The following is a 23,090-nucleotide window of genomic DNA, read 5'->3' as shown; positions in this document are numbered from 1 at the left end:
TGCTCTCTCCTGTTCTCCCAACAGGTCTGGGCCCCAGAAGCACCCCCTACGCCAGCTTCTCTTGTGGGGTTGGACCCTTCACACAGGACCGGGAAGTGCAGTGGAAGGGAAGGGTCATCCAGGCAGGTCCAGCTTCCTAACTGGGCACACCTCTCATTACTGGTGACCTGGGCAAGACATTTTGTCTCTCTGAGCCTCATTCTCCCCATCCACAACACAGGGATACATGTGAGTGCCTTACAGTATAGCTGAGGGTGGGATGCACCTGCCGCAGTGACCTGTCCTTAGCAAAATGACAGCAGAGAACAGGTCTTTCGAATCTTCTCTCATCCTCAGCCAGCCTCTATCCTTTCTGAGATTAGATTATTTAACCCCCAGCCTGTCCTTCAGAAACCAAATATTTACTAGGGACACGGGCAACCAGGGAACGGTTGCCAAGGGCAGGGCTTTCTGAAAGGCTGCCCGTCGCCCAGGAAACTGCCCCACTCTGGTTCCCTGGGGTCCAGCAGGTCGATGGATTCTGGTGCCACCTGCTGGATATTGTGCCACACTGCTCCTAAAGCATCCACACGCGGGAGTCCCCCCATCCCCGGGCAGGGAACACCCTCTGCCCCGCCCCTCTTCTCGCCCCAGCATCTCCACCGTGAAAAGTCCTTCCTACTTCTTGTCCCTAGGTTTTCCCAGAGACTAGAAGAACGGAAAGGAGCTGGAAGCACTGTGAACCACGGGGAGCGGAGGGAGGAGCAGTGTCCTTCCTGGAGAACGGCGAGGATCGAGGAGCAGGACTCCCGGTGGTGCGGGGTCCGAAGGAAACCCCTCCCCTTAATAGGCTTCCTGAAGCTCCGACTCCGCAGTGCAGACACACGTTTCGCTTCTCATTCGTTCGCTTCCCACCGAGAGCAGCGGCGGGGTGGGGAGTAAGACGTTAACATGGGGTGGGAGAATGACGTGTAAGGTCACAGCCAGGTCCTTACGCAACATCTCCTCCTGGCTCCCTCCTCCTTGCCAGCCGCTCAGCCCCTGATGCTCTAGTGTGGACTTCGCTTTTCTTCCCTGAGGAGAAACTGCCTACCTACCTTGACAGCATGTCAGACCAACCCCACCTCCCAACCCCCACCGTGGAGCCTCCGATCACCCTACTTCAAAGGGAATCCTCAGTGCAGACCAGGTCTCCTGAGTTGGATTCCTGCCTGGGGCAGCCCCTGTACCTGGCCATCCTGAGGTCAGCCTGCCCTGAAAAGTGAAGGGTGAGGTGGAGCCGCTGCTGAGTGTGTGTGTGTGTGTGTGTGTGTGTTGGGGGGTGATAAAAAGACAAGAAGCTGTTGGGGTGCCTGTGGATGGCTCCTCTTTCCCTGGTTAGGATCACAAGCAGAGAAACTGAGGCAGAGGCACTTAGGAAAGGCTGGTCTCTACCTACCTGTCCCAGGGGAATACTGCACCTTGCAACCCACATGCCTCCTCCCAGACTTTTATCTGGGCTGGGGATGTCGCTGACTTGTGAGCCAGACACCCTGGCTCCCAGCCCAGAAGCTCATGTTGCCAATGTGCTTAAGAAGGGTGGGGGATGGAGCAGGAAGTTGGGGACCAAGGTCTCCCAGGGGTGGAGCAGGAAGTTGGGGACCAAGGTCTCCCAAGTCACAGACCCCTCCCACCTTCCCTCTGGAGCTGAGTGGCAGGGAAGGGAAAGGAGGCTGATGGAGGTGAGTCCACATCCTGCAGGCGAGGGGCGCTGCCCTGAGGACAGTAGGTATGGGGAGCGGAGTCAGGGAGCAGGGCCCCGGGAGAGGTTATGGGGTAGGGGGGCCTGCATGCTTTGACTCTGGTACTACCCTCTGACTCCAAACTCCCCTCAGCTGATGGCAGAAGGGCTGCTGGGAGTGCACTGGGGTGGATAGACTTGGCCCCTCAACTTCCAAATGGTGTGCGTGTAAAGCAGAGAGGCAATCAGAGAGGCTGGGGTGGATAGACTTGGCCCCTCAACTTCCAAATGGTGTGTGTGTAAAGCAGAGAGGCAATCAGAGAGGCTGGGGTGGGAATTCAATGCTCTTCTGAAGAGTCGAGGGAGATGCTGCCTTACCCCCACTCCCCATGGCTGGTCCCTCCTCCTCTCCAGACCCCACTCCTGGGTATGAGGAGAGCGGGAGGGCAGGGGTGGACGAGGGATTGAGGGAGAGATTGAGGGCAGCTGGGGTATTGACCCCTCCTCTCCGGGCTGACTGCCCAGCTCCCGGAAGAGCATTAGAACCGCAGAAGCTTAAAGGGCCCTCCGAGAGCTAATCCCAGCCGCAGCCATCTGAGAGCGGATGTGTGTGGGGGAAACGCGGGGGCGAGCGGAGGCCCACCTACCACTCCTCCTTCCCATGGCCTCCAGGGTGCGGCCATGGCCCCGCTGCTCCCCGCCGATGTGACGGTGACCCAGCTCTCCCGCTCCATCCACCTGTACTGCAGGCCGGGCCCAGCGGGGTCTCCAGGGCCCCGCCCACTGCTCCTGCTCCTGCCGTGGCTGGGGGCGAGGCCAGCTGCCCAGGGCAAGTACCTGCAGCTGTACCTGGCCTGCGGCTTCGACGTGCTGGCCGTGGAGAGCACGCTGAGCCACTTCCTGTGCCCACGCCAGGGCCTGAGGTGGGCTGCCCACGTGCTGGCACTGCTGCAGGGGCCTGGGGCCCTGGCCAGCCGCCCACTGGTGGTGCACGCACTCTCCCTGGGTGGCTACACCTTTGCACAGATGCTCCTGCTCATGGGCCAGGACCTGGGGCGCCACGGCAGCGTGGCCCAGCGCCTGAAGGGCCATATTTTCGACAGCCTGGTGGTGGGCAGCCTGGACCGCATGGCGCTGGGTGAGTGTACTGGGGCAAGGATGAGGGGGCACCTGGGCCACACAAGCCAGGCTGGACTCCAGGTGGATGGACAGGTCTGCTGACCAATGGGCCTGTGATCTAAGTGTCCCAGAGGTGTCTCGAGTCTCTGACCGTCCCACCTGATGTGGCCTTCCTACCTGGAGTGTCGGTCGTCTTGTCCCACCTGGGCCTTCCCCACTGTGGTTGAAAATACAACCCAGAGTGAGCGTGCTGCCTGGGTCCAACCTGGCACGCCTTTAACTCCAGCCTGTATTAAGACTAATTTACTGAGCACCTGTAACTTTCCGTACATACTCACATAATCCCCACATTGGGACCATGAAATAGATGTGGTGCCTTTTGAAATTCTTTTCTTGTGACACAAGCTTTGGAAAGAGTCTCAGCAATCATGTACAGCTGACCCATGAACAGGGTTTTTTAAACTGCTATGTGGGTCCATTATATGGGGTTTTTTTTCAGTAAATACGTATTATAGCACTACAATTTGAGGCTGGTTGAATCTGCAGATGTGGAATTGCACATGTGGAGGCCCGAGTGTGATTTTCAACCTCTGATTTTCAACTGCGTGAAGGGTCAGCACCCCTAAACCCTGCAGTGTTCAAGAGCCAACTGTGATTGGGTGCACGGGTTTCCTCCAAAACAGTGATTCTGAAACTTTGGTGAGTCTCAGAATCACCTCGTGCTGAATCCTACTTCCACGAGCCTGGGCCTGTGGGTCCTAGATCTAGGTGGTTTCTGTTACACACTAGTTTCAGGACCACTGTGCTCTTCCTTCCTCTAAAGGACCAAACTAACATACCTCAAGTAACAAAGTAACTGCTCACAAAAGAATTGGACACAATTTAGTAAAGAAACTGCCTATAATGTGGAATACTTGGGTCAGATCCCTGGGTTGGGAAGATCCCCTGGAGTAAGGGATTGGCTACCCACCCCAGTATTCTTGCCTGGAGAATTCCATGGACAGAGGAGCCTGGTGGGCTACAGTCCATAGGATCACAAAGACTTGGACAGGACTGAGCGACTAACATTCTCACTTTAACGACTAAACAACAACCAAAAAAACCATCCCATGGGTCAGTTCTAATTGACCAGTTAGGTCTAACTCAAAAGGAGAATTCACCCTTGATGCAGAGTGACTTGGCATTTCTCTAAAAACCCTTAGATCTTTGCCTTTTCAATTGCTGGTCAAACTGCTTCCTGTATGGTTTTTGTAAAGCAATGTGCAAGACTATCTGTGAAACACGGCCTTGTTCTGGTCCATCCTCTCTTCTCTTTTACCATCCCCGGGTATCTGGATTTCCTTCTCCCACCCAGTCAGGTCACCTCAGACTCCAAGGTGCTCACCAAGACCGCAGATTCCAGGGCATAAGGCCTCAGGGGACCCTCAATGACCCGGTCACTTTGCAACTCCAGGAGCAGTTGTTGAACCAATTCTGAACCCACCCAACATCTTACCACCTAGATCTTTCCTTCTCGTCCCTGAAGATGTCACAAAGCTGGAAAATACCAGAGAGAGAGGCTGGGTCCTGACCACGTGGCTCTTTTAGGAATGGCCTGGGAAAGGGCAGGGACCAGCAGGCCGAGTGTGGGCTGAGGCCACCTCTCCCTGGCAGTCATGGGGCTGTTTCCAGCTCTCCACTACTCACAACTAGGGCCTTCTGCCCTCTGCTCCTTCCTGTCACTAGAGCATTCCCAGGCCACCTTCCTTGCCTCTGCCCAGAATGGTGTCTGTACCAGGCAGGACAGCTGGGTGCCCACTGACCAGCTACAACAAAGGCAGAGAAGGCAGTGTTTCTGTCCCAGGACCCCCAGCTCTAGGGATCCTCAGCAGTCCGTGTGTCAGTGCTGTCCCCCACTCCCAGGAGGCAGGGCCTGAGCCGCATATGACAACAGGTGCTAACCTCCTCCTCCTGGAACCCACAGGTGTGTCTCAGCTGATGAAGCCACAGGCCCTGGGCCCAGTGGTCAGGGCCACAGCCATGTTCTACTTCCACCTGTGTCCCAGCTGTACCATCCGGCATTATGAGGCTGCGGTGGCCGCGTTCCAGCAGCCACCCGTCAGGCCCCCGACACTTGTCTACTATAGTCTGGATGATCCCCTCTGTGACAGTGCCTGCCTGCAGGAGCTGCTGGCCGCCTGGCAGCGGCTGGGCATGCCGGTGTGGGTGCAGGCCTGGGAGACCTCGCGCCATGCGGCCCACCTGCGCCAGCACCCCCTGGAGTACAGCAGCACCCTCGCCACCTTCCTGGGGAGGCTCGGCCTTGTGGCCCCCGCAGCCCGGCTCTGATGGCACTCTGGGCTCCAGCTCCCCACTGGGATGGGGGCCAGCAGTCCAGTGGACAGGGGACGGAGACAGGACAGCAGAGGCGCTGAAACCTCTTGATTTATTCAGATTATTTTAACATACAATGACGCGACTGTGGCCCCCAAAGTGTGCAAAGTTAAAGCCTTCAACTGCAGCTGAGAGGAGAGGGCAGGGACGGTACACCCGGGCATGGGGGCCAGTCGGGAATGGTGGGCAGCCTCCTCCCCAGGGCCAGGGACGGGCAGCCTGAGGAGCAGGGCTGGGGAGTCCTGGCAAGGGGAAGGGGGCAGAGACTTCCCTCCGGCCTAGGTCAGGCCTGCTGAGGGCGCAGCAGCCTGGGAAGGGGCCGGAGGCAGGCCAGGAGAGCACCATTTTTGGGGTGGGGGGGTGCCCTACGGGAGAAGCCAGGAGGGGCCACTGGTCCCAGGGGTGGGAGCCGGGCCGGAGCAGGCTGCAGCGAGAAAGACCTGAGGCAGGCACAGGGCCTGAGAGTCCAGGCTGGCTGGGCTCAGGGGGGTGCTGAAGAACGGGGAACCTGGGAGGACTCCCAGGGCAAGCCAGCCCGGGAGCAGTCCTGACTCTGCAGGGGTGGAGGGGACTGGGGCGGGGGAGTAGGGGGCAGGGGGAGGCCCAAGGAAGGGCAGTGGACACTCAGGGCCCACCCCCGCCTCTCTCCCTGGAAAAGGAGCCGGGGAAGCAGCAGTGCAAGTCTGAGGACTGCTCAGTTACGGAGGGAGGCTGCGCCCAAAGCCGGGCCCTGGGGCATGCCTCCTCCGCTGCCTCGGCCGCAGGCACCACCGTCCTCAGTACAGCCGCTTCTCGTAACTGCAGGCACAAAGGCAGAGCGAAAACCCAGAGTGGGCGTGCGGGAAGCGGGCCCCGCCTTCCCAGAGCCCCTTGCCCAGGCTGGCCCTGGGCTGCCAGGTGGCCCCCAGACTCAGGGGAGGCAGTAAGCTGCTGCTGAAGCCCCTGCCCCTCAGCCACGGTGGGGGGTCGGGGGTGGGAAGAGACAGGAAGCAAGCCCAGTGCCTCTGTTCATCCACTTCAGGCCAAGGCTCCCGGAAGAGCCAGGCCAGGCCCAGAGACAGCCATGCTCCTCGGGCCACAGCTGGTGGAGGGTCTGTCCTCAGGGCCGGGGTGGAGGTGGCTAAGGACAGCACGGCCCATCCTCACAGGAAGAGGTCAGACCAAGCCGGGGCTCTGCCGCTCACATCTCCACCCACCCGTGCAGGCGCAGTGGCCTGAGCCCCCTGTGGTCACTGGGTCCGGTCCCAGGCAGGACAGCCTCAGGCCTGTGGTCAGGGACGCCTCTCTGCACCCCAGGAAGGGACATTTCCCCTGCAGGGGAGGCCAAGGCCAGCTGCCCCCACCAGGATGTAGTCCTAGGGTCCAAGTCCCATGATGACACCCCAGCTCCACCTCCAGCCCAGCGCCCCCCACCCCAGCCCAGGCCCCACCCAGACTGCCCGCTGCTCTACTCTACGCTTGGCCCCGGGCAGCGCAGTTACTTACACGGCAGAAAGGTATAGCTATGGGAGGATGGGGCAGAAAGAGACACAGGTTAGATGCCCGCCTCTGCCTGGGGGGACTGGCCCTCTCGATCAGGGCGGGGCTGCATGCCTGCAACTACTGCTGCCAACTAGCGCTACCCCCGCCCATGGTTGCCCCAGCACCAGCTCTGGCATCGGTCTCTCTGCCCTTCTCCCTACCAAGGGCTTGCGCCCCCAGCCTCCACTGGCCTGCTTGATGCCACCACCAGCGAGAGCCCAGCACCGCCAGCCCTGCGACCAGCCACCAAGCTTCTGAGCAAGCAAGGGCTGGGAAGCTGGGAGGGACAAGTGGTCACATCTCCCGTGCCCAGCTCGGGGGTTGGGGGGTGAGACCACCGAGGGGAGGGGAGGGCCTGCCTGCATGGGGGGCTAAAGGGCGGGGTTCCAGGGTGGGCCAGGCCCTGAAGGAGAGGGTGCTGGGGTCACCCTGCCGCAGCCTCCGTCCCTGAAACCTCGGCTCAGCCTCTGAACCACGGCCCCGCCTGCCCGACCCAGGGCCAGCCAGCCAGGGCCAGGAAGCCGCCACACTTACGAGTGCAGGCCGTGGACGCCGCCCTCGATCTGGGCCGACATGGTCCGCTTCTCAAACTTGAGCTCTCCTGAGTACATCATGGACCTGCCAGCGGGGAGATGGCACCGGTCAGAGGCAGCAAGCAGGGAGGAGAGACAGAGAAAGGAAGCGAGGGGGGTGCCAGGAACCTCCCACTCGCCTCCCACCTGCGGCCCTTGAGTCGCCGCACTCACCGCAGGACAGACAGACTCCGGGCCCCGATGTCCTGGCAGCCGTGCTGGATGCCCGCTATGAGGTAGGGCACGAACTTCTGAATGGAGCCTTTGTCCTGGATGGAGCCCGAGACGCCCTGCGCAATCTTCACCTTGTCCCCCTCGCTGCGTGGAGGGCAGGAAGACTGAGCCCCACTGCCCAGGGCTCAGGGGACCCCACTCCACCTCTCGAGGGTACTGGCAGAGGGGCTACTAGCCAGCAGGCATGCTCAGTCCTTCAGTAGTGTCTGACTCTGTGCGACCCCATGGACTGTAGCCCTCCAGGCTCCTCTGTTCATGGGATTCTCTAGGCAAGAATGCTGGAGTGGGTTGCCATGCCCTCCTCCAGGGGATCTTCCCAACCCAGGGATCGAACCTCTGTTGCTTATGTCTCCTGCATTGGCAGGCAGGTTCTTTACCATCAGCACCCCCGAGGAAGCCCCAGAACGACTCCTAAAGCTGTTACTCTCTGTGCTACAGCGCAAATAAGCGTGGGTTCCTAGTTGTGGCCCCGGCACTGTCTCGGGCCTGTGACTCGTTGCCCTGTGCCTCGGTTTCCAGAGCTGTAATATGGAGACTGGGTGCCACCGTGGGAAGTCAGAGGGTAGGTGCGGACCTAAAGGACTGGAGGCCGATGTGCTGGCCCAAGGCTGGGGAGGGGTGGGGTGGGCAGGCACCTGAAGTAGCGTTTCTGGCTGCTGCTGCTCTTCTCCATGGCGTCCAGCGAGCCCATGCCGCGGTACTTCTTGAGCCTCACACCATCCGAGAAGAAGTATTCGCCGGGGGCCTCCGTGGTGGCCGCGAGCAGGGAACCCATCATCACTGCAGCAGTTGGGGGGTCAGGGTCTCTAGCCCCTGGGCCCTCCAACCACCCCTCGCCGGCCTGCCCCATCCCCAGCGGACCGGCCCCCTCACCTGTGGAGGCTCCGAGGGCCAGCGCCTTAACCACGTGCCCCACGGTCTGGATGCCGCCGTCGGCTATGACTGGGACCCCGAAGCGCCGGGCATACTCAGCCACTTTGTACACGGCAGTGCCCTGGGGCCGACCACAGGCCATCACTGGGGACGGTACACAAGACAGGTGTCAACAGTGTCAACAGCAATAGGGGCCAAGGACAGGCCTCTTGCGCCTTACCTCCACTTGGCGAAAAGGACTGCTCTGGATGTTCACGTGGCAAATAAAAATAACAACAGCAGTAGGGTAAATGTCATTCCAGGAACCTGCACCTCCTCACCTACAAGAGCCCTATGGGGACACCAGCGGCTGCATCAGTACTGACCTCAGCCTCGCCTCTCTCCACACACTAGCTACCCCTCACCATTACTAGGGTTAGGTACTCACAGCCTCCTTTGGGATATTGGTTTGTATTTCTTTAAGTTTCATTGTCCAAGACTCTTAAGTATTGATTTCTAAGTGAGAATTCTAAGAAACCGACACATATCTGGGGAATGGATGCAAAGCTAGATAAAGGAGGAAAGAAGTCTCCTGTGCCTGTACCTCTGTTTTTTTCTTTTCACATCCCCAAGATTTAGAACAACGCCCGACACACAGCAGGTGCTCAACTGCTGCTGCTAAGTCGCTTCAGTCGTGTCCGACTCTGTGCGACCCCATAGACGGCAGCCCACCAGGCTCCCCCGTCCCTGGGATTCTCCAGGCAAGAACACTGGAGTGGGTTGCCATTTCCTTCTCCAACGCATGAAAGTGAAAAGTGAAAATGAAGTCGCTCAGTCGTGTCCGACTCTTAGCGACCTCATGGACTGCAGCCTACCAGGCTCCTCCGTCCATGGGATTTTCCAGGCAAGAGTACTGGAGTGGGGTGCCATTGCCTTCTCCGAGGTGCTCAACTAACATTCCTTAATTTATAGAAGAGGCCTACATCTTACCTCAGGGATCAGCTAATACAGAGGTGGAATGGAGTGGATTGCCATATTCTCCTCCAGGGAATCTTCCCAAACCAGTATTGAACCCTGGTCTCCCACATTGCAGATGGATTCTTTACCATCTGAGTCACCAGGGAAGCCCAGACAGTTAAAAGCAGAGGCTTAAAGACCAAACAGGTCGTGCAGCATTTGGGAGACATGACCCTCACTAAAGGGACCAAATACCTCAGTCCTGGGCCCACCAATTGGGCTTCCCAGACCAGAATCGGAGAAGCAGACTGACACACACCAAAAATTTACAGTCACCTCCTCGGATACCTGTCTCCCCACAAGTCAGTGGGCTAAACAGTCAGTCTGAGCCTGGGTCACTCCTGAACCCCAGGAAGGGGCCTGGCTGAGTGAGCGCTCTGCACGCACTCGTGGCAGGAGAGTGAGGCCCTGGGGCCTGATAAAGGCTGGGGGACGTTCGAAGTGCAGCCACTCACGCTCCTCCTGACACTCACCTTCCTGGGTGATGCAGATGGAGCCGCATCCCATGCCCACACGCAGCCCATCCACACCAGCGTCAATCAGGTTCTTGGCCTGAGCTGCTGTCACCACTGGGGAGGGGCAGTCAGAGGGGAGGAAGAGTGTCAGGATGGGTTGCCCCTGCCCTGCCCAAGGGCGTCCTGGGACTCCAGTCCATACCCACCCCCCACCAACCTACTGTGACCAAAGCCCATTCCTGCACCCCCCCCCCCAACCTCCCATGCCAGGAGCAATGCCACCACCAGAGGATGCCAAGTGACACAGAGAGGTTACACGGTGAGGGGGCGAGGGCCAGGATGTGAGCAGGGACCCTGCACTCACCATTGCCCCCAATCACCTGGAGGTGGGGGTACTTCTGCTTAATGTAGTGTACCATGGCGATCTGATACACAGAGTTCCCTTGGGATGAGTCCTGTGGGAAGGGGACCAGGAAAGTTGAGGGTGGAGGCTGAGGGCCCTCACTGAGGGAGGGGGGTTTGGGGAGTCTTGAGTGGACAAACCAATGAAAGCCCTATGAGAATGCGCCCCTGTCTGTTTCTGGGCAGTCACTAGACAACTCTCAGCAGATTCTCAAAGGGGCTTGCCTCTCCCCCAGAGGGTAAGTACCACTCACGGATAGTTGCACAGCAGACAAAGCCCCTTCATACCCACAATATGGACCAGTCCTCACAGCAAAGAGATGGGACCTGGAGTCACATTCTATTCCCACCAACTCACTAACTAAATTACTTAACCTCTTGAAGCTCAGCTTCCCCAACTGACAAATGGGCTTTATAATCAATGAGGATTAACTGAATTCACCTACATAAAGTTCTTAGTGTGGCACCTGGTGAGCCATCGAACTCAATGAGCGCGATAAACATCAAGGTCATGTTATCTACATGCAGAGTGCCCCAGGCGGCTCCTCAGTTAGTTCTAAGCTGTCAGAGTCCCAGTGACCCTCCCAGTTCTGACACTGGGCTTAATTAGAGGTGAAGCTGGGTCTTCCAAAGTACAGACTCCACTGAACCGCCCCTTCTCCAGGGCAGTGCCCCTACCAGCACTATGACATCAGCGCCCGCCTGGGTGAGCAGGTCCAGGCGGTATTTGTCATCCTCACGGGTGCCCACAGCCGCCCCGCACAGCAGCTGCTTGTGGGAATCCTTGGAGGCCAGGGGGTAGTCCCGGTTCTTCTTCAGGTCAGTGCGGGCAATGATGGCCACTAACTCATCTCGATCATTGACAATGGGCAGCTTTCCTGACAAGGAACGCAGGAGTGAGATGGAAGAGCAGGCTTCTGGAGGTCGGGTAGGATGGATAATGAGGATGAAAATAGACCAGGCCAGAGATTCCCCTGCAGTACCCAATGCCACCACTAGGTGACAGCACCCACCCAGGAAGTGTTCCTAGGGACCTGGCCCTCTGCCCAGGGAACAGGAAGCAAAGAAACCCAGTTCCTGGAACTCTTCCTGCCCTGTGGCTAGGCCGGGCTCCGTGGGCAGCCCCTGCGCACTGGCAGCCCTTCACCTGCTGGGCCACAGGCCACAGTGGTCAAAACCTCCTAGCCAGGGCACAAACGTGAGGTTGTCCTGCCGGGGGGAACATATGTCCCATCCACTGCCACCCCTGAGGACGATCCAGCCTGGGCCACGGGGGCATTTCCCAGTGGCTCCCATAGGGGCCTAATGAATACTATGTCAACTACCCCACTGGCAAATGAATTTAACTGCAGGACTTCTCAGAGCCCTTGATAAAGTAATGAACCATTCCTTATGCAAGATGGGGACACAGAAGCATTCTCTGGCTTTCTAGGACCACAGTGCCCTTTCTTCATGATGAGTGTTTCACAGAACGAGTTGTTTTGAGAAACATACTGTGAAGACGCCAAATAAGGGATGGGATTTCCTAAGCCAGGAAAGAGACCTCAGGAATCATGCTCCAGTCTGAGGTTATTCAGACCTGTCCCCAGCCTGGTTGCAGGGACAACCTGCAAAGCTGTGAAGCAAAAGGGGGCTCTGATGGGAGGCGGGGGTGGGGAGGTGGGTTGTATTTTCCACCTGCTCCCTGGTACCTTTCTTGCTGCGCTGCAGAATCTCATTTGCCTCTTTCAATGTTACACCTGCTGGAGCCACCACCAGCTCATTCCGTGGGGTCATCACCTGTGGGGCCAGGAACATTTGCCTGCAGGTTGGCAGGTGAGAGAGAAGGGAGCCAGGCCTCCCTCTGGTCCCTGGTCACAGGCACCAGCCTGAGGCCCCAGACCTGGGGTCCTCTCTGCCCCCAGCCATACCCTCCCTGCCGCACAGGTACCTCACTGAGAAGGGTGGTGTGGTCCTTCTCGGCAAGGAAGTCGATGTCTCGGGAGGTGACGATGCCCACCAGCTTGCTGCCCATGGTGCCCGTCTCAGTGATGGGGATGCCTGAGAAGCCATGCCGGACCTTGGCCTCCAGCACATCACCCACGGTATGCGAGGGGCTTAGCACCACGGGGTCCGTGATGAAGCCCTGTTCAAATTTCTGAGGGCAGAGACAGGGGAAGGAAAAGGCTGGAAGAAAGCTGGAGATGGTGTACAGTCTGGCCACAGGGGACAGAATGTACTGGGGCAGGAAGCCAGTGAGCCCTGTGCCCTCACTGGAAGGGCAGACAAGACCCCGCAGGAATCAGCCAGGGAGCGCACGGGCCCACAGACTTGGCAATGGAGGTTTGGGGAGGGGCGAGGGTCTGTGAGGCAGGGGACCACCAGAGGGCATCTTCTTCCTGGGAATGGGCCTGGTACTTGCCTTGACCTTCCGCACCTCATTGGCCTGGAATTCTGGAGTGCAGTTGTGGTGAATGAAACCAATACCACCCATCAGCTGGGGTAGAAGGGAAGTACAGTTAGAGTCAGCCAGTCGTCCTCACTCTGCCAACCCCACCTCTGATTCCAATTCCTCCTGACGTCCGGCCCACCCTGCTCAGTCCTCCCAGCCCTGGGGTCTCCACCCACGTGCCCAACTCACAGCCATTGCAATGGCCATGTCAGCCTCCGTCACAGTGTCCATGGGGGATGAGATGAGTGGCGTCTTTAGTGTGATCTTCCGAGTCAGGGCTGAAGTCAGATCCTGAGGGTGGAGACGTGGTCTACGTGAAAAGTGTTATCATTCATTCAACAAACACTTACTGAGCTCCTGTGTGTGCCTGGCACCGACCCTGGGGATACAGCAGTGAGCAAAGCGAATGAGGTCTCTGCTACGTCCTCTGGAGCTTACATTCTACTTGGAAAGAAAAATGACACTCACGAAACATATCCAAGATGATTCTGGTTGGGGTGAAGGCTCCAAAGAAAAGCAAGAGGCAGAATGACCATTGGAGGAAGAATGTGGTGGTTGGTAAAACCTTTCTTGAGGGGATGACAAAGGGAAACTAGTCAAGTAGAAGTCCAGGAGTCTTTCCAGGTCAAGGGAACTGTATGTGAAACCCTGCCTCTGATTCCAGTTCTCCCTGAGGTGCATTTAAGAAAGAAAAAGCTAGCAGAGTAGAGGGAAGGGAGAGAGACGGGGAGGGGAGGGGGGCAAGGATGTGTAGCCTTGAAAGCCTTGGGGAGGAGCTTGGATTCAATTTTGCGATGAGAAGCCACTGGAGGACCACAAGAAGAAGAAAGACATGATCTGATTTGTGTTTCAAAGAGTTCGCTCAGGCTCCAATGTGAAGACGGGATTCTGGGTGACAAGGTCTAGGCAGAGAGACCACTAGGGAGGCTGCTGATGGGTCCAGGTGGGAGATTCTGGGGCCTGGTGAGATGGAGGCATGGGAAGGAGTCTATTAGGCAGCCCAGCCGGGGAGAAGGTGACTACCTGTCCATAGCTCAAAGGAGAGGTCAAGACGGCAAGGGTATTCAGGAAGCATCTGCCTGTGAGCAGTAGATAAGGCCGGATTGCAGACGCCTCCGAGATTCAGGCTAACAGCTGTGGATCCTAGCCCCCCAAACCCCCAGACACAGACTTTGCTACATAACTTCCTGGAGACTCAAGGACCCCTACAGTCTATTCCCAGAGTCAGGCCGAGAACCTTGGGCCTGCAGTCTAGAAAACTTCCCTTGTCCTCGCTTGTCCTAGCACAGAAGAGCCACAGCCTCCTGACATAGACCAAAGGAAGGAGACCCTTGATGGCCAGTGGGCTTCTTCCATCCCTCTCTTCCTTGCACTCTGCCCAGGATCTGGGACAAAGTCAAGTGTTAGTTGCTCAGCTGTGTCCAACTCTTTGCGACCCCGTGCAGCCCACCGGGACCCTCTGTCCACAGGGATTTTCTAGGCAAGAGTACTGGAGGGGGTTGCCATTCCCTTCTCCAGGGGATCTTCCTGACTCAGGGATCGGACCTGGGACTTCTGCATTGCAGGCAGATTCTTTACCATTTCAGCCACCAGGGAAGCACCAGCACAAGGCCAGGCTGCTCACTTTCACTTTGTGAAACTGAACAGCCAAACCAAGAAGGCTTCCAGGTTGCTATCACAAAGGGAATATCCAGAATAGTCCTAATGTCCCCTTAACAATCTGTCTGGGTCAGCACTGACTACACAAGCTGGATGTGAGCTTCCCCAACATATAAAAGATCTGGGCACACTCAGGCCCTCTGGCGTTCCATAAGAATCAAACCTGAATAAATATTAATGATAACAGCAACAGAAAAACTTTTTTTAAAATGCATACTAATTCATCATAGGATAACTTTTCCATGAAATGACTAACACCCATTAGCATTTAGCCTCTTGGCTCCTATAATGTTGCGTATTTTTAAAATTTTATTTATTATTTAAAAAAACTTTTTTTTGGCTGTGCTGGGTCTTCCTTGCTACACATGGGCTTTCTCTAGTTGTGGTGAGCAGGGGCTACGCTGCGTTGTGGTGTGAGGGCCTCTCGTTTCGGTGGCCTTTCTTGCTGCGGAGCACAGCTTTAGGTGCACAGGCTCAGGAGTTGTGGTGCACAGGCTTAGTTGCTCTGAGGCGTATGGAATCTTCCCAGACCAGTAATCGAACCTGTGTCTCCTGCATTACCATGCAGATTCTCAAACACTGTGCCACCAGGGAAATTTGGGTTGTCATATGTTAATAGTAGGACTTCCCTAGTGGCTCAGACGGTAAAGCATCTGCCTACAATGCGGGAGACCTGGGTTCGATTCCTGGGTCGGGAAGATCCCCTGGAGAAGGAAATGGCAATCTACTCCAGCACTCTTGCCTGGAAAATCCCATGGACGGAGGAGCCTGATAGGCTACAGTCCGTGGGGTCACAAAGAGTCAGACACGACTGAGCGACTTCACTTTCACTTTTCATGTTAATAGTATAAAGGATATTGGTCATTGATTCAGTTTATTCCTAAGCCCCACCGGTTAAGAGAAGCATTGTTTCCTTGTATTAGACCACAATCTAACTTCTTCAGATCTTCTCACCAGTTCATCTAAGTCATGGATCCACAAACAAGTCTGTCCACCTCTTCCAAAGTTTCCATAATTTTACTGGCTTCTAGGGTATCTTTGTTTAGCACTTCAGAAGAAATCCAGTAAGTAATAAAGCAGCCACACCTTCATCCACCCCACACCCTCCCTGGGCCTTTCTGAACTTCACTGCAGGCCCCAGGCCAGACCCACCTTTCAGGATCCCACTGAATCCCCATCACTGCCTCTAACCCATCAGGCATAATCCACTGCCCACAGCACAAATGGCTACATCCACCTTCCCCAGAAAAATCTCTCTCCCACACCCCTGAGCCAGAGATCGGTGTACTATGCCACACACACAGCCCCTCGCCCTTTACTCACCACTTCATCAGCTGTGAAGTCTATGAATCCTGGGAGAATCAGGAAGTCGCTGTGAAGAAAGGAAGTGAGCATTACTGGGTGAGGAGGGGGTTCCTGAAAGGGGCAGGGCCTGCCACTCCAGGGGAAGCAGTGTGTAGCTGGGGAAAGGAGCCGAGTATCTGAACCCTGTGACCTGTTCAGGACTGAACCACCCTCGTGCCCCCTGATAGTTGTCAACCTCAGCCCAGAGAGCTAGAGCCAAACGTGGCACAAACTCTGTAGTCCTGGGGCGCCACCAGGGCAGCTAGCCCCAAACACCCATTGCCTTTAGGGCTCAGAGTTCATCAAGGGACCCAGACATTCCCATAAGGCTGCACCCAGTGGATACAGGGTCTGCCCTTGAAAACTTCTCAGTCTTGGAGGCGGGGAGATGATAAATAAACACGGAAGGCACCTGAGAACAGTGTAGGAGCGCCACCCAGCATGAACACCACACAGCACAGAGCAAGCTGCTCGGCCCAGTGCTGGGGCTGCTGAGTCACACAGGGCTCAGAATGGCACCAAGGGACCCCAGGGGGCTGAGCATGGGGTACATGCCAATAGAGCAGGCATCCCTAACGCTCTGCCCAGTTGGACTGGAGCAACCAACGGACACGGCCTGGGATGGGAAACAAGAGGAAGGGGCCTTACGGTTAGGACCACAACACAGGAGGCCCAGCCAAAGCCTGGCAGTGGCCAACACTAACCTGGGCCATGGTCCCAGCAATCCCCAGAAGAGGGGTACAGGCCTGCCCAGGTGCCGCAAAGCACAGGGCCACAGCCCAGGAGGCCTGACGGGCCTGCAATCTCAGGGCCTTGACAGACACGCCCAAAAGTAAACGTCTCAGGGTGTTCAGGAACACTCCCAACCAGACTAAGCAAAGCAGCAGGCACCCCAGGGCCAGAAGGAGAAGCTACAGGGTGGAAGGGATGAGTGGGGTCTTTAATTTGCCCCAGGGTGTAGAACGACTCCCTGGGAGTGTTCCTGGGAGACACCACTGAAAAATATATCATATATACTCTATCCCACTTCATCAAAGACCACCAAAGAAATAATCTTAACTGCCCCTGTCCCCTGGGGGCCCTTCTGTACAGTGAAGAGGCCTCTGTGGCTCACTTAGAGGCAGGAAAAGAAATGCTGGAGTCTGGGCCCCTTGGCATTTTCTAGGTATCACACATACCCCTCGCCTGGCCCACATCTCAGCTACGCAGACAAGCAAGAGGAGACACTCCTCAGGAATGATTGGGTATCCTGGTGTCCAGGGAAACAGCCTGCCAGGCAGGAGCGCTTATAGGCAAAGACAGGAGCTAGCAGGGGACAGGGCAAGGATGCTCTTGGCTCAGAGCATCCCTACTCCACCCTTAGTCCCAGGTCCTGATGCTCTTTCCTGGCATGGACACAGTCCTGCAGCCAAGAGAAGAGCTAGTGCCAGGCCTGCAGCCAGCAGGACAACTGGCCCAGGGCCCATGGAAAAACACACTAAGCCAGAGGGAAATGGTCTTGTCTTCTTCAAAAATCCTGGGTGGGGAGGGCTTGGGTGGGTGATCGTCAAAGAATACTCCGGCCAAGTGGGGAACACCAGTACTAACTTGTAGGCAGGCAGGGGCACACGTGGAAAGTGGGCTGGACTGGAGGGTGGAAAAAAAGAGCCATCCCAACTGCCCAGCTGGGCATATCCTGGGGGCAACACCCAAGCAGCTGCCTGAGCACCACCACCTCCCCCCCTCACCCCCTGCACCGACTCTTGCCCTCGTGGTGACGCTGGGAGTGAGAGTGTCCTGGACCAAGGTCTGGGAAAAGTCTCCAGAACCACATCTCCTGTTCTCACACGCCCCCAGTGCCCCCTTCATGCGGTCAAGATGCCCCGAGGAAAGAGGAAGGGGGCAGGCCGGACCCGGATCTAGCCAGAAACAGGGCATGGCACTGAGGGCCGCGATGTCGCTGTGCCACGTCCGTCCGTCTGCTCTCGGCGCGGGCCGCCTTCCTTCCCTGGCCCGGCCTTGCCCGCACCCGCCCACCCCCAACCCCCTGCTCGCTCCCGCCGCAGCCCAAGTGGCTTGAATCGGGCCGGGGACACGGGCGTCACCCAGGAACGAGCGGCGCACTTGCAGGGCCGGGGCCTGGGAGGATCGCGGCGCGTTAGTGCGCGCGCCCAGGTGGGGCTGAGGCCCCCAGCGCTTACTTGTAGGTGAGGCCGTCGGCGTTGGCGAACAGCTGCTGCGCAGTGAGCCCATCCTCGGGCACGTAACCGGTGCCGCCGCTGATCAGGTAGTCCGCCATGCTGCCAGGAGACACCGCGACCCGACATAAACACCCGCGCGGGCCGCCCCGCCGCTGCTGCTGCTGCCGCCGCCGAGGCTGCTGCTGCTGCTGCTGCTGCTGACGCCGCACCACGGCCACGCTGCCGCCGCGGGCTGGGCGGGCCGGGGGCGGGGGCTGCGGCAGCCGCGGGGCGGGCCCCGGGCACCGCCCTCACTGGCACCCCCGTTCCTCCCGCCCCTCCCTCGGGAGCCCGCCGCCTCCGCCCCCAGCAGCACAAAGAGCCCCGCGGAGCCCGGCCCAGCCGCCGCCGCGCGCACGCCCAGGGCTACCCGCAGTGGCACAGCGGCCGCTGGGAACCGGGGCGGCGGAGGGCGTGTGTTCACCGGAGGAGGGGGCGGAGCCAGGTCGGGACACGGCCCCTCCGCCGCTCCAAGTCCCGCCTCTTAGGTTCCCCGCAGCGCCTCCGCCAGGGCCAGCATCCCGGGCCACCCAGGCCACCGACCCCGCGGGCATGAGTCTCCCCGGGGCCCTGCTGCCTAGTCCCAGGGTAACCTCTCACACCGTTTATCTTCCCCAAGACTAAGGCTCAGACTCGAATCAGGGCCCGGAGCCCTGAGGAACTGGTTTGGGCCGGCAGCTGCCCAACACACAGGAGTCTGAGGTTGTATACCTTCTCTGCAGTGCACCCCCACCCTGCTCCCCACAACCGGGCATCATTCCTAGGGGTCAGGCATCTGAACAATGCCAATCCCAGACCTTTGGGTGGCTTTGGAGCCCTCTGCCGTCTACAAGGCATTTTTCATAAATGATCACATTTACTCTGCTGCTGCTGCTGCTAAGTCGCTTCAGTCGTGTCCGACTCTGTGGGACCCCAGAGACGGCAGCCTACCAGGCTCCCCCGTCCCTGGGATCCTCCAGGCAAGAACACTGGAGTGGGTTGCCATTTCCTTCTCCAATGCATGAAAGTGAAAAGTGAAAGTGAAGTCCTCTCAGTCGTGTCCAACTCCTACTAATTGCCAATTATTAGGTGTCCTCCCCCCACCCCTGCTTTATAGATGCAAAACCTACAGTTCAGGAGGGGTTGGGGACAGGCACTACCCCTGGTTCCTGATCTAATGCTTCAATCTGACATCCTGTGTTATCCTCAGCTGAGAGAGTATTGTGGATACCAGGGAGGTTTAGCCCCAGAGAGCAAAGTTTGCTTTTATTCGGAGGGTAGCATGGTGGGAAGCTGGGGGTGGGGGGGAACCACAGGCCTGACTTAGGCAAGTAAATATACATACAGATTAGGACAGAGGCTAGGGAAGTCTTGAGAATTTCCGCAAGCAGACATTTGGTGGCCCTGGATGCCCAGCAAGACCCAGATTTCTACATGAAGGTAGTAAGATTAGGTAGCAGGTTGATTCCCATGGGAGGAGGTGGGGTGTCTGGGGCTGGCCCTTCCCCTTCATGTGACCAGAACTGCTAATGCTACTCCCTGACGAGAAGCTGGAAAGCAGATGTCAGCCCCTTCCCTGCCCCAGGCCCAAATGCCACCCTCTCCTCCCTCTGTCCTCATCTAGTCCCTTGGTGAGATGAGGGACAAGTGGGCCAGGGACCCTGTCCTTTCCTTGGCAGGGCAGCTGTCTGTGGTCCTCCTCCTGTCCCCAGCCCTGGAGGCTGGGTTTGTTTACCTCTCACCAGTGTGGTGGCAGCCGAGCCCAAGGGAGCCTCCCTGAGATGCCCAGCCTCCCTCAGTGACTCCCCGGGACCCTGCCAGGAAAAGAGAGACTGTTCCATCTGTGTGAGAGGGAAGGGGAGGCTTCCCACAGAGCTAGAACGATGAGGCCCATGAGGCTAGAGTGCTGCTGGGGACTCACAGATGTCCACTGTGCCCTCTTTCTTACTGCGGGGCACCAGAAAAATCACAGATTCCCAAACTTCCCTCTCCAACTCGGGAGTTTGAAGGAGGCTCCTGATGGGGGCCCCTGGAAGCCCTCTGGTGTTGAGGAGGGCCTGCTAGGGTTCTCTGCTGAGTGGGAGTTGGGGCCAGCTTGCCAGGGATACCTAGGGTGTACCTGATACCTCAGCACTCACAGACTCATGCAGAGGATCTGAGCCATATGGGGAAAGGGGTTATCCTGAGGGCACAAGCATGAGGACCTCCTAGTAGCCGCCTGGAGGCAGAGCAGTGAGCCTGGCTAGAGGAAGCAACTGGCCATTCAGCGCCAGTTGCTTCCTGGGCACCTTTCTAGCCACAGAAAGATGAAGCTAGAAGGGCATGGCAGGAACAGCACACAGGCTGCCCCTGTGGTCTGCTCTGGGTCACTGTCTCCTGCAACGTGGGCCATGGATGGCTAGGGTTCCCCCAGGGCTGGGGCCCAGGACAGCAGCTGGGGTCTGCCAGCTCAGGTGACCTCAGTATGACATTTGCCCCCGCCTCGAACTCAGAACCAGGAGAGGAGGGCTGCCATCAGGCTGAGTTGTGGGGAGAGTCCTCCTCCCAGCATGACAGACCTCACAACCCCACTCCCTTTCTGCTGCCCACTGCCCGCCACCGCCCCCCCCACCTCCTCCTGCTTTGACCTGTGTCCGGGCATCTCATTACTCTAAGCTGCTGGGCTCAGCCCTGGGTTAGGCTGTCCTTTTCCAGAGACTGTTAATCCACCTCCCACCCCCACCCTCAGCTTTCCTCCTCCCTTTTCCTGATCTTCCCCAGCTGCTTCCTCCCTGGGGAGGAGACACCAAGCAACCGGTGGGCCTCCCCAGCTCAAGGAAGGGCCAATGGTCCCCTGAGGCTCCACACCTATCAGCTGTGAGCAGGAGAGCAGGCCAAGCCCCATCAAGGCCCTTCCTTCAAAAGGGGGGGAATGGTGCCCAGCCAGGCACCCACATCCAGGCAGGGAACCCGGAGGTCTCTTTCTAGTCTGGGGCTATTTTGAAGGGACAAGCTTTCAAAACACTTCCAAGGGGAGATTTGTGGGAGTTGTGGGGAGGAGCATTAACACTGACATTGCTGAGCTTGTTTAGGGGACCTAGCTTGTCCAGGTTCAAGCCAGAGCGCAATAACTCTGGCCTCAGACCTAGACTTCTCATGGAACCCTGTCCTCTTCCCACAGTTTCTAAACTAGAGCTGGCAGATGGAGGTCTAGCCAGCAGGTTTTGAATCTTACTACGCCACCTGGCTGGGTCTCAGGTTTGACACCAGCTCTTCAGAATCTGGTGGGGGTGGCGATAGCACAGGTGCAGAAGTACAGTCTGCAGAAAGGATGCTCCTGCATGGCCCTGGTCTGAGTTCCAAAATGACACTCTTGCAACACCTGCCCCCAACCAAGGCACTGCCTCCATCCAGCCCCCCTGGGCCCCTCTCCTCCTATGGCCTCTCTCTGTCACCCTAGACCCTGAGCCCCAGTAGCTGGGTTTCTAGGATGGCAAGGATGCAGGTGCCCGAAACTGAGTCAATTCTAGAGAGCCAGCCTTCCGGGGCAGGAGGGGCCCGGTTTCACCCAGCAGCCCCTTAAGCCATTAAAAGTTCTTACATAATAGCGGCCAGCCCCTGGGCAGAGCTAATTCCCCCAGACCACCAACCACCCCCCCCCAAAAAAAAACCCAGCTTCCAGGTCACCTCCCCAAGCTGCTGAGCACCAACAGATGGGACACAGAAAGAAGTCCAAATCCTCTGGACCAGAAGGACAGTGGGTTGCATTTCAAGCTGCGGTACAATCCAGAGATTAGCCACTGTCTCCTTTTCAGTCAGTCCCCTGGGGCCCAGATCAACACCTCCACTCTTCCTCCAATGACCCTTACAGACCCCAGCAGGGTAAGGGCAGAGCCGGGTTTGAATCTTAAAAGAGAGACCCTGGGGTGAGCTGCACTGGCAGTCTCATCAGACCTCAGTGAATGGGGGAGGAGGGGCTTGTGTCCTTACCAGGCTCTGAGAGGGTCATCCATCTGGACACCCACCCTGACAGTAAGACTCTGAAGATAGTTCTAGGAGGAGACAGCTAAGGAGGAGTAAGCCAAGTTGGACTTGGACTCCAACAGGTTCGGTTTGAACCCCCTGAGTTGGAGCCACTTGGACCAGGTATTATCGGGTGTGTAGTTGAGGTCAGACCCCGGGCTCAGATTTTAGGGATCGTTGTTTTCCCGACCTGCTCCCTGGTGCAACTCAGCACTGAGCCCTCGGCACAGTGCCCGCTTGCATCCCCCAAACAAAGCCGGGTGTGTGGCATCTGAGCCCAGTTTCAGGAAGTTTCAGGTTGAGGCGATAAGAGGGCTTGAGTGGTGGGATATGCCCTTTCCCTCCCCAGCAGCGCTGCCCGGTTCCCAGGGCCACCGCGCCCGCCCCGGATGCGCCCCGCGCGCTCTGCCCTGGGCGTCACCTCTCGGGCTCGTAGCCGGCCTGCAGCAGGCGGGCGCTGTACCGTTGCGCCGCCGTCTCGTGTCCCGGGTGCTGCCGGGCTCCGGGCTCCGGAACATCAGCGGTTCCGCCTCCCTGCAGAGACACCGGGAACGGCGCCGACCCTGCTGGCGGAGCGCGTGGCTCCTCCATGCGGAGGCCGCTGCTCGAGGCGGGCGGGAGCCTCTTCTCCTGGAGGCTCCCGGGCCACCGCTCGGGAGTGAGTGCAGCCCAGTCGAGTCCGGGGAAGGGGCGGGGCCGCCGAGGCGGAGCCTGCGCGCCGGGGGCGGGCTTCCAGTGCCGCGGGCGGGGCTGCTCCGGGGCGGGAGTCCGCTGCGCTGGCAAAACTCTCCCACCGGCCCATCTACCGAAACTCAGCCTGTCTTTCCCATCCCCGGATCCGCCACAGGATGCTGGGAGATGGAAGTTGAACTGCAGAAGACCTCCACCCCTTCCCCACTGCCCGGACCTTCTAGTTTTTCCTGGCCCCTTCCAAGGGAAAATCAAAAAAGAGCGCAGCCGGGGCTTACTTCGCGTCTTACGTCGGTTCCTCTTCTTGGGAACCGAGGCTCGGTCCTTTGAAGCGCCTCCTACCGGCCAGCCTCAGACCTACCTTGCTAGAGCAAGATGTGTGTGCTTAGTCGCTCAGTCGTGTCCGGCTCTTTGCGACCCCGTGGACCTCCCAAGGCTCCTCTGTCCATGGGGATTCTCCAGGCAAGAATACTGGAGTGGGTTGCCATGCCCTCCTGGAGGATAGGCTGGGAGATTATCCAT

General features: G+C 58.1%; 2 protein-coding genes across 7 annotated transcripts; one reads left to right on the top strand and one right to left on the bottom strand.

Moving 5' to 3' along the window:
• Positions 1–1,245: 1,245 nt before the first annotated feature.
• Positions 1,246–5,290, top strand: LOC147373851 (uncharacterized). 2 transcript variants are annotated; one of them, XM_086395767.1, is made up of 3 exons: positions 1,246–1,700; positions 2,372–2,837; positions 4,782–5,290. In XM_086395767.1, exons 1-3 carry the CDS (start codon positions 1,338–1,340, stop codon positions 5,144–5,146), a joined length of 1,194 nt encoding a protein of 397 aa, XP_086251893.1. In that variant the 5' UTR covers positions 1,246–1,337; the 3' UTR covers positions 5,147–5,290. The 2 variants fall into 2 exon arrangements, with proteins under 2 accessions (XP_086251893.1, XP_086251894.1); XM_086395768.1 differs by lacking the exon at positions 1,246–1,700 and having other exon boundaries at positions 2,249–2,837.
• Positions 5,225–22,559, bottom strand: IMPDH1 (inosine monophosphate dehydrogenase 1). 5 transcript variants are annotated; one of them, XM_086395765.1, is made up of 16 exons: positions 22,300–22,559; positions 21,846–21,921; positions 17,859–17,957; positions 15,658–15,706; positions 12,865–12,966; positions 12,646–12,720; positions 12,175–12,381; positions 11,936–12,023; positions 10,923–11,122; positions 10,207–10,297; positions 9,861–9,956; positions 8,392–8,535; positions 8,154–8,298; positions 7,459–7,602; positions 7,247–7,330; positions 5,225–5,989 (listed from the first exon to the last, which is right to left on the bottom strand). In XM_086395765.1, exons 2-16 carry the CDS (start codon positions 21,866–21,868, stop codon positions 5,968–5,970), a joined length of 1,569 nt encoding a protein of 522 aa, XP_086251891.1. In that variant the 5' UTR covers positions 21,869–21,921; positions 22,300–22,559; the 3' UTR covers positions 5,225–5,967. The 5 variants fall into 5 exon arrangements, 4 of the variants coding, with proteins under 4 accessions (XP_086251891.1, XP_086251888.1, XP_086251889.1 ...); XM_086395762.1 differs by lacking the exon at positions 21,846–21,921 and adding an exon at positions 6,677–6,693; XR_015162191.1 differs by lacking the exon at positions 21,846–21,921 and having other exon boundaries at positions 8,392–8,722.
• Between the last annotated feature and the right edge of the window lie 531 nt (positions 22,560–23,090).

This window comes from Bos grunniens, chromosome 4 (genome assembly GCF_055505025.1).
Source record: "Bos grunniens cultivar Pamir isolate PY7600 chromosome 4, Bosgru_T2T1.0, whole genome shotgun sequence".
NCBI classification, from domain to species: domain Eukaryota; kingdom Metazoa; phylum Chordata; class Mammalia; order Artiodactyla; family Bovidae; genus Bos; species Bos grunniens.
This window is presented reverse-complemented; position numbering and strand designations above follow the sequence as displayed.

Coding starts and splice junctions, on each gene's coding strand:
- LOC147373851 (XM_086395767.1), top strand. CDS start 1,338: ATGGCTCCTCTTTCCCTGGTTAGGATCACAAGCAGAGAAACTGAGGCA. Junction 1,701..2,371: donor GGGAAAGGAGGCTGATGGAG/GTGAGTCCACAT, acceptor CATGGCCTCCAG/GGTGCGGCCATGGCCCCGCT. Junction 2,838..4,781: donor CCTGGACCGCATGGCGCTGG/GTGAGTGTACTG, acceptor TGGAACCCACAG/GTGTGTCTCAGCTGATGAAG.
- IMPDH1 (XM_086395762.1), bottom strand. CDS start 22,469: ATGGAGGAGCCACGCGCTCCGCCAGCAGGGTCGGCGCCGTTCCCGGTG. Junction 12,382..12,645: donor ATGAGGTGCGGAAGGTCAAG/GCAAGTACCAGG, acceptor CTCTGCCCTCAG/AAATTTGAACAGGGCTTCAT. Junction 11,123..11,935: donor TCTGCAGCGCAGCAAGAAAG/GTACCAGGGAGC, acceptor GTTCCTTGTCAG/GAAAGCTGCCCATTGTCAAT.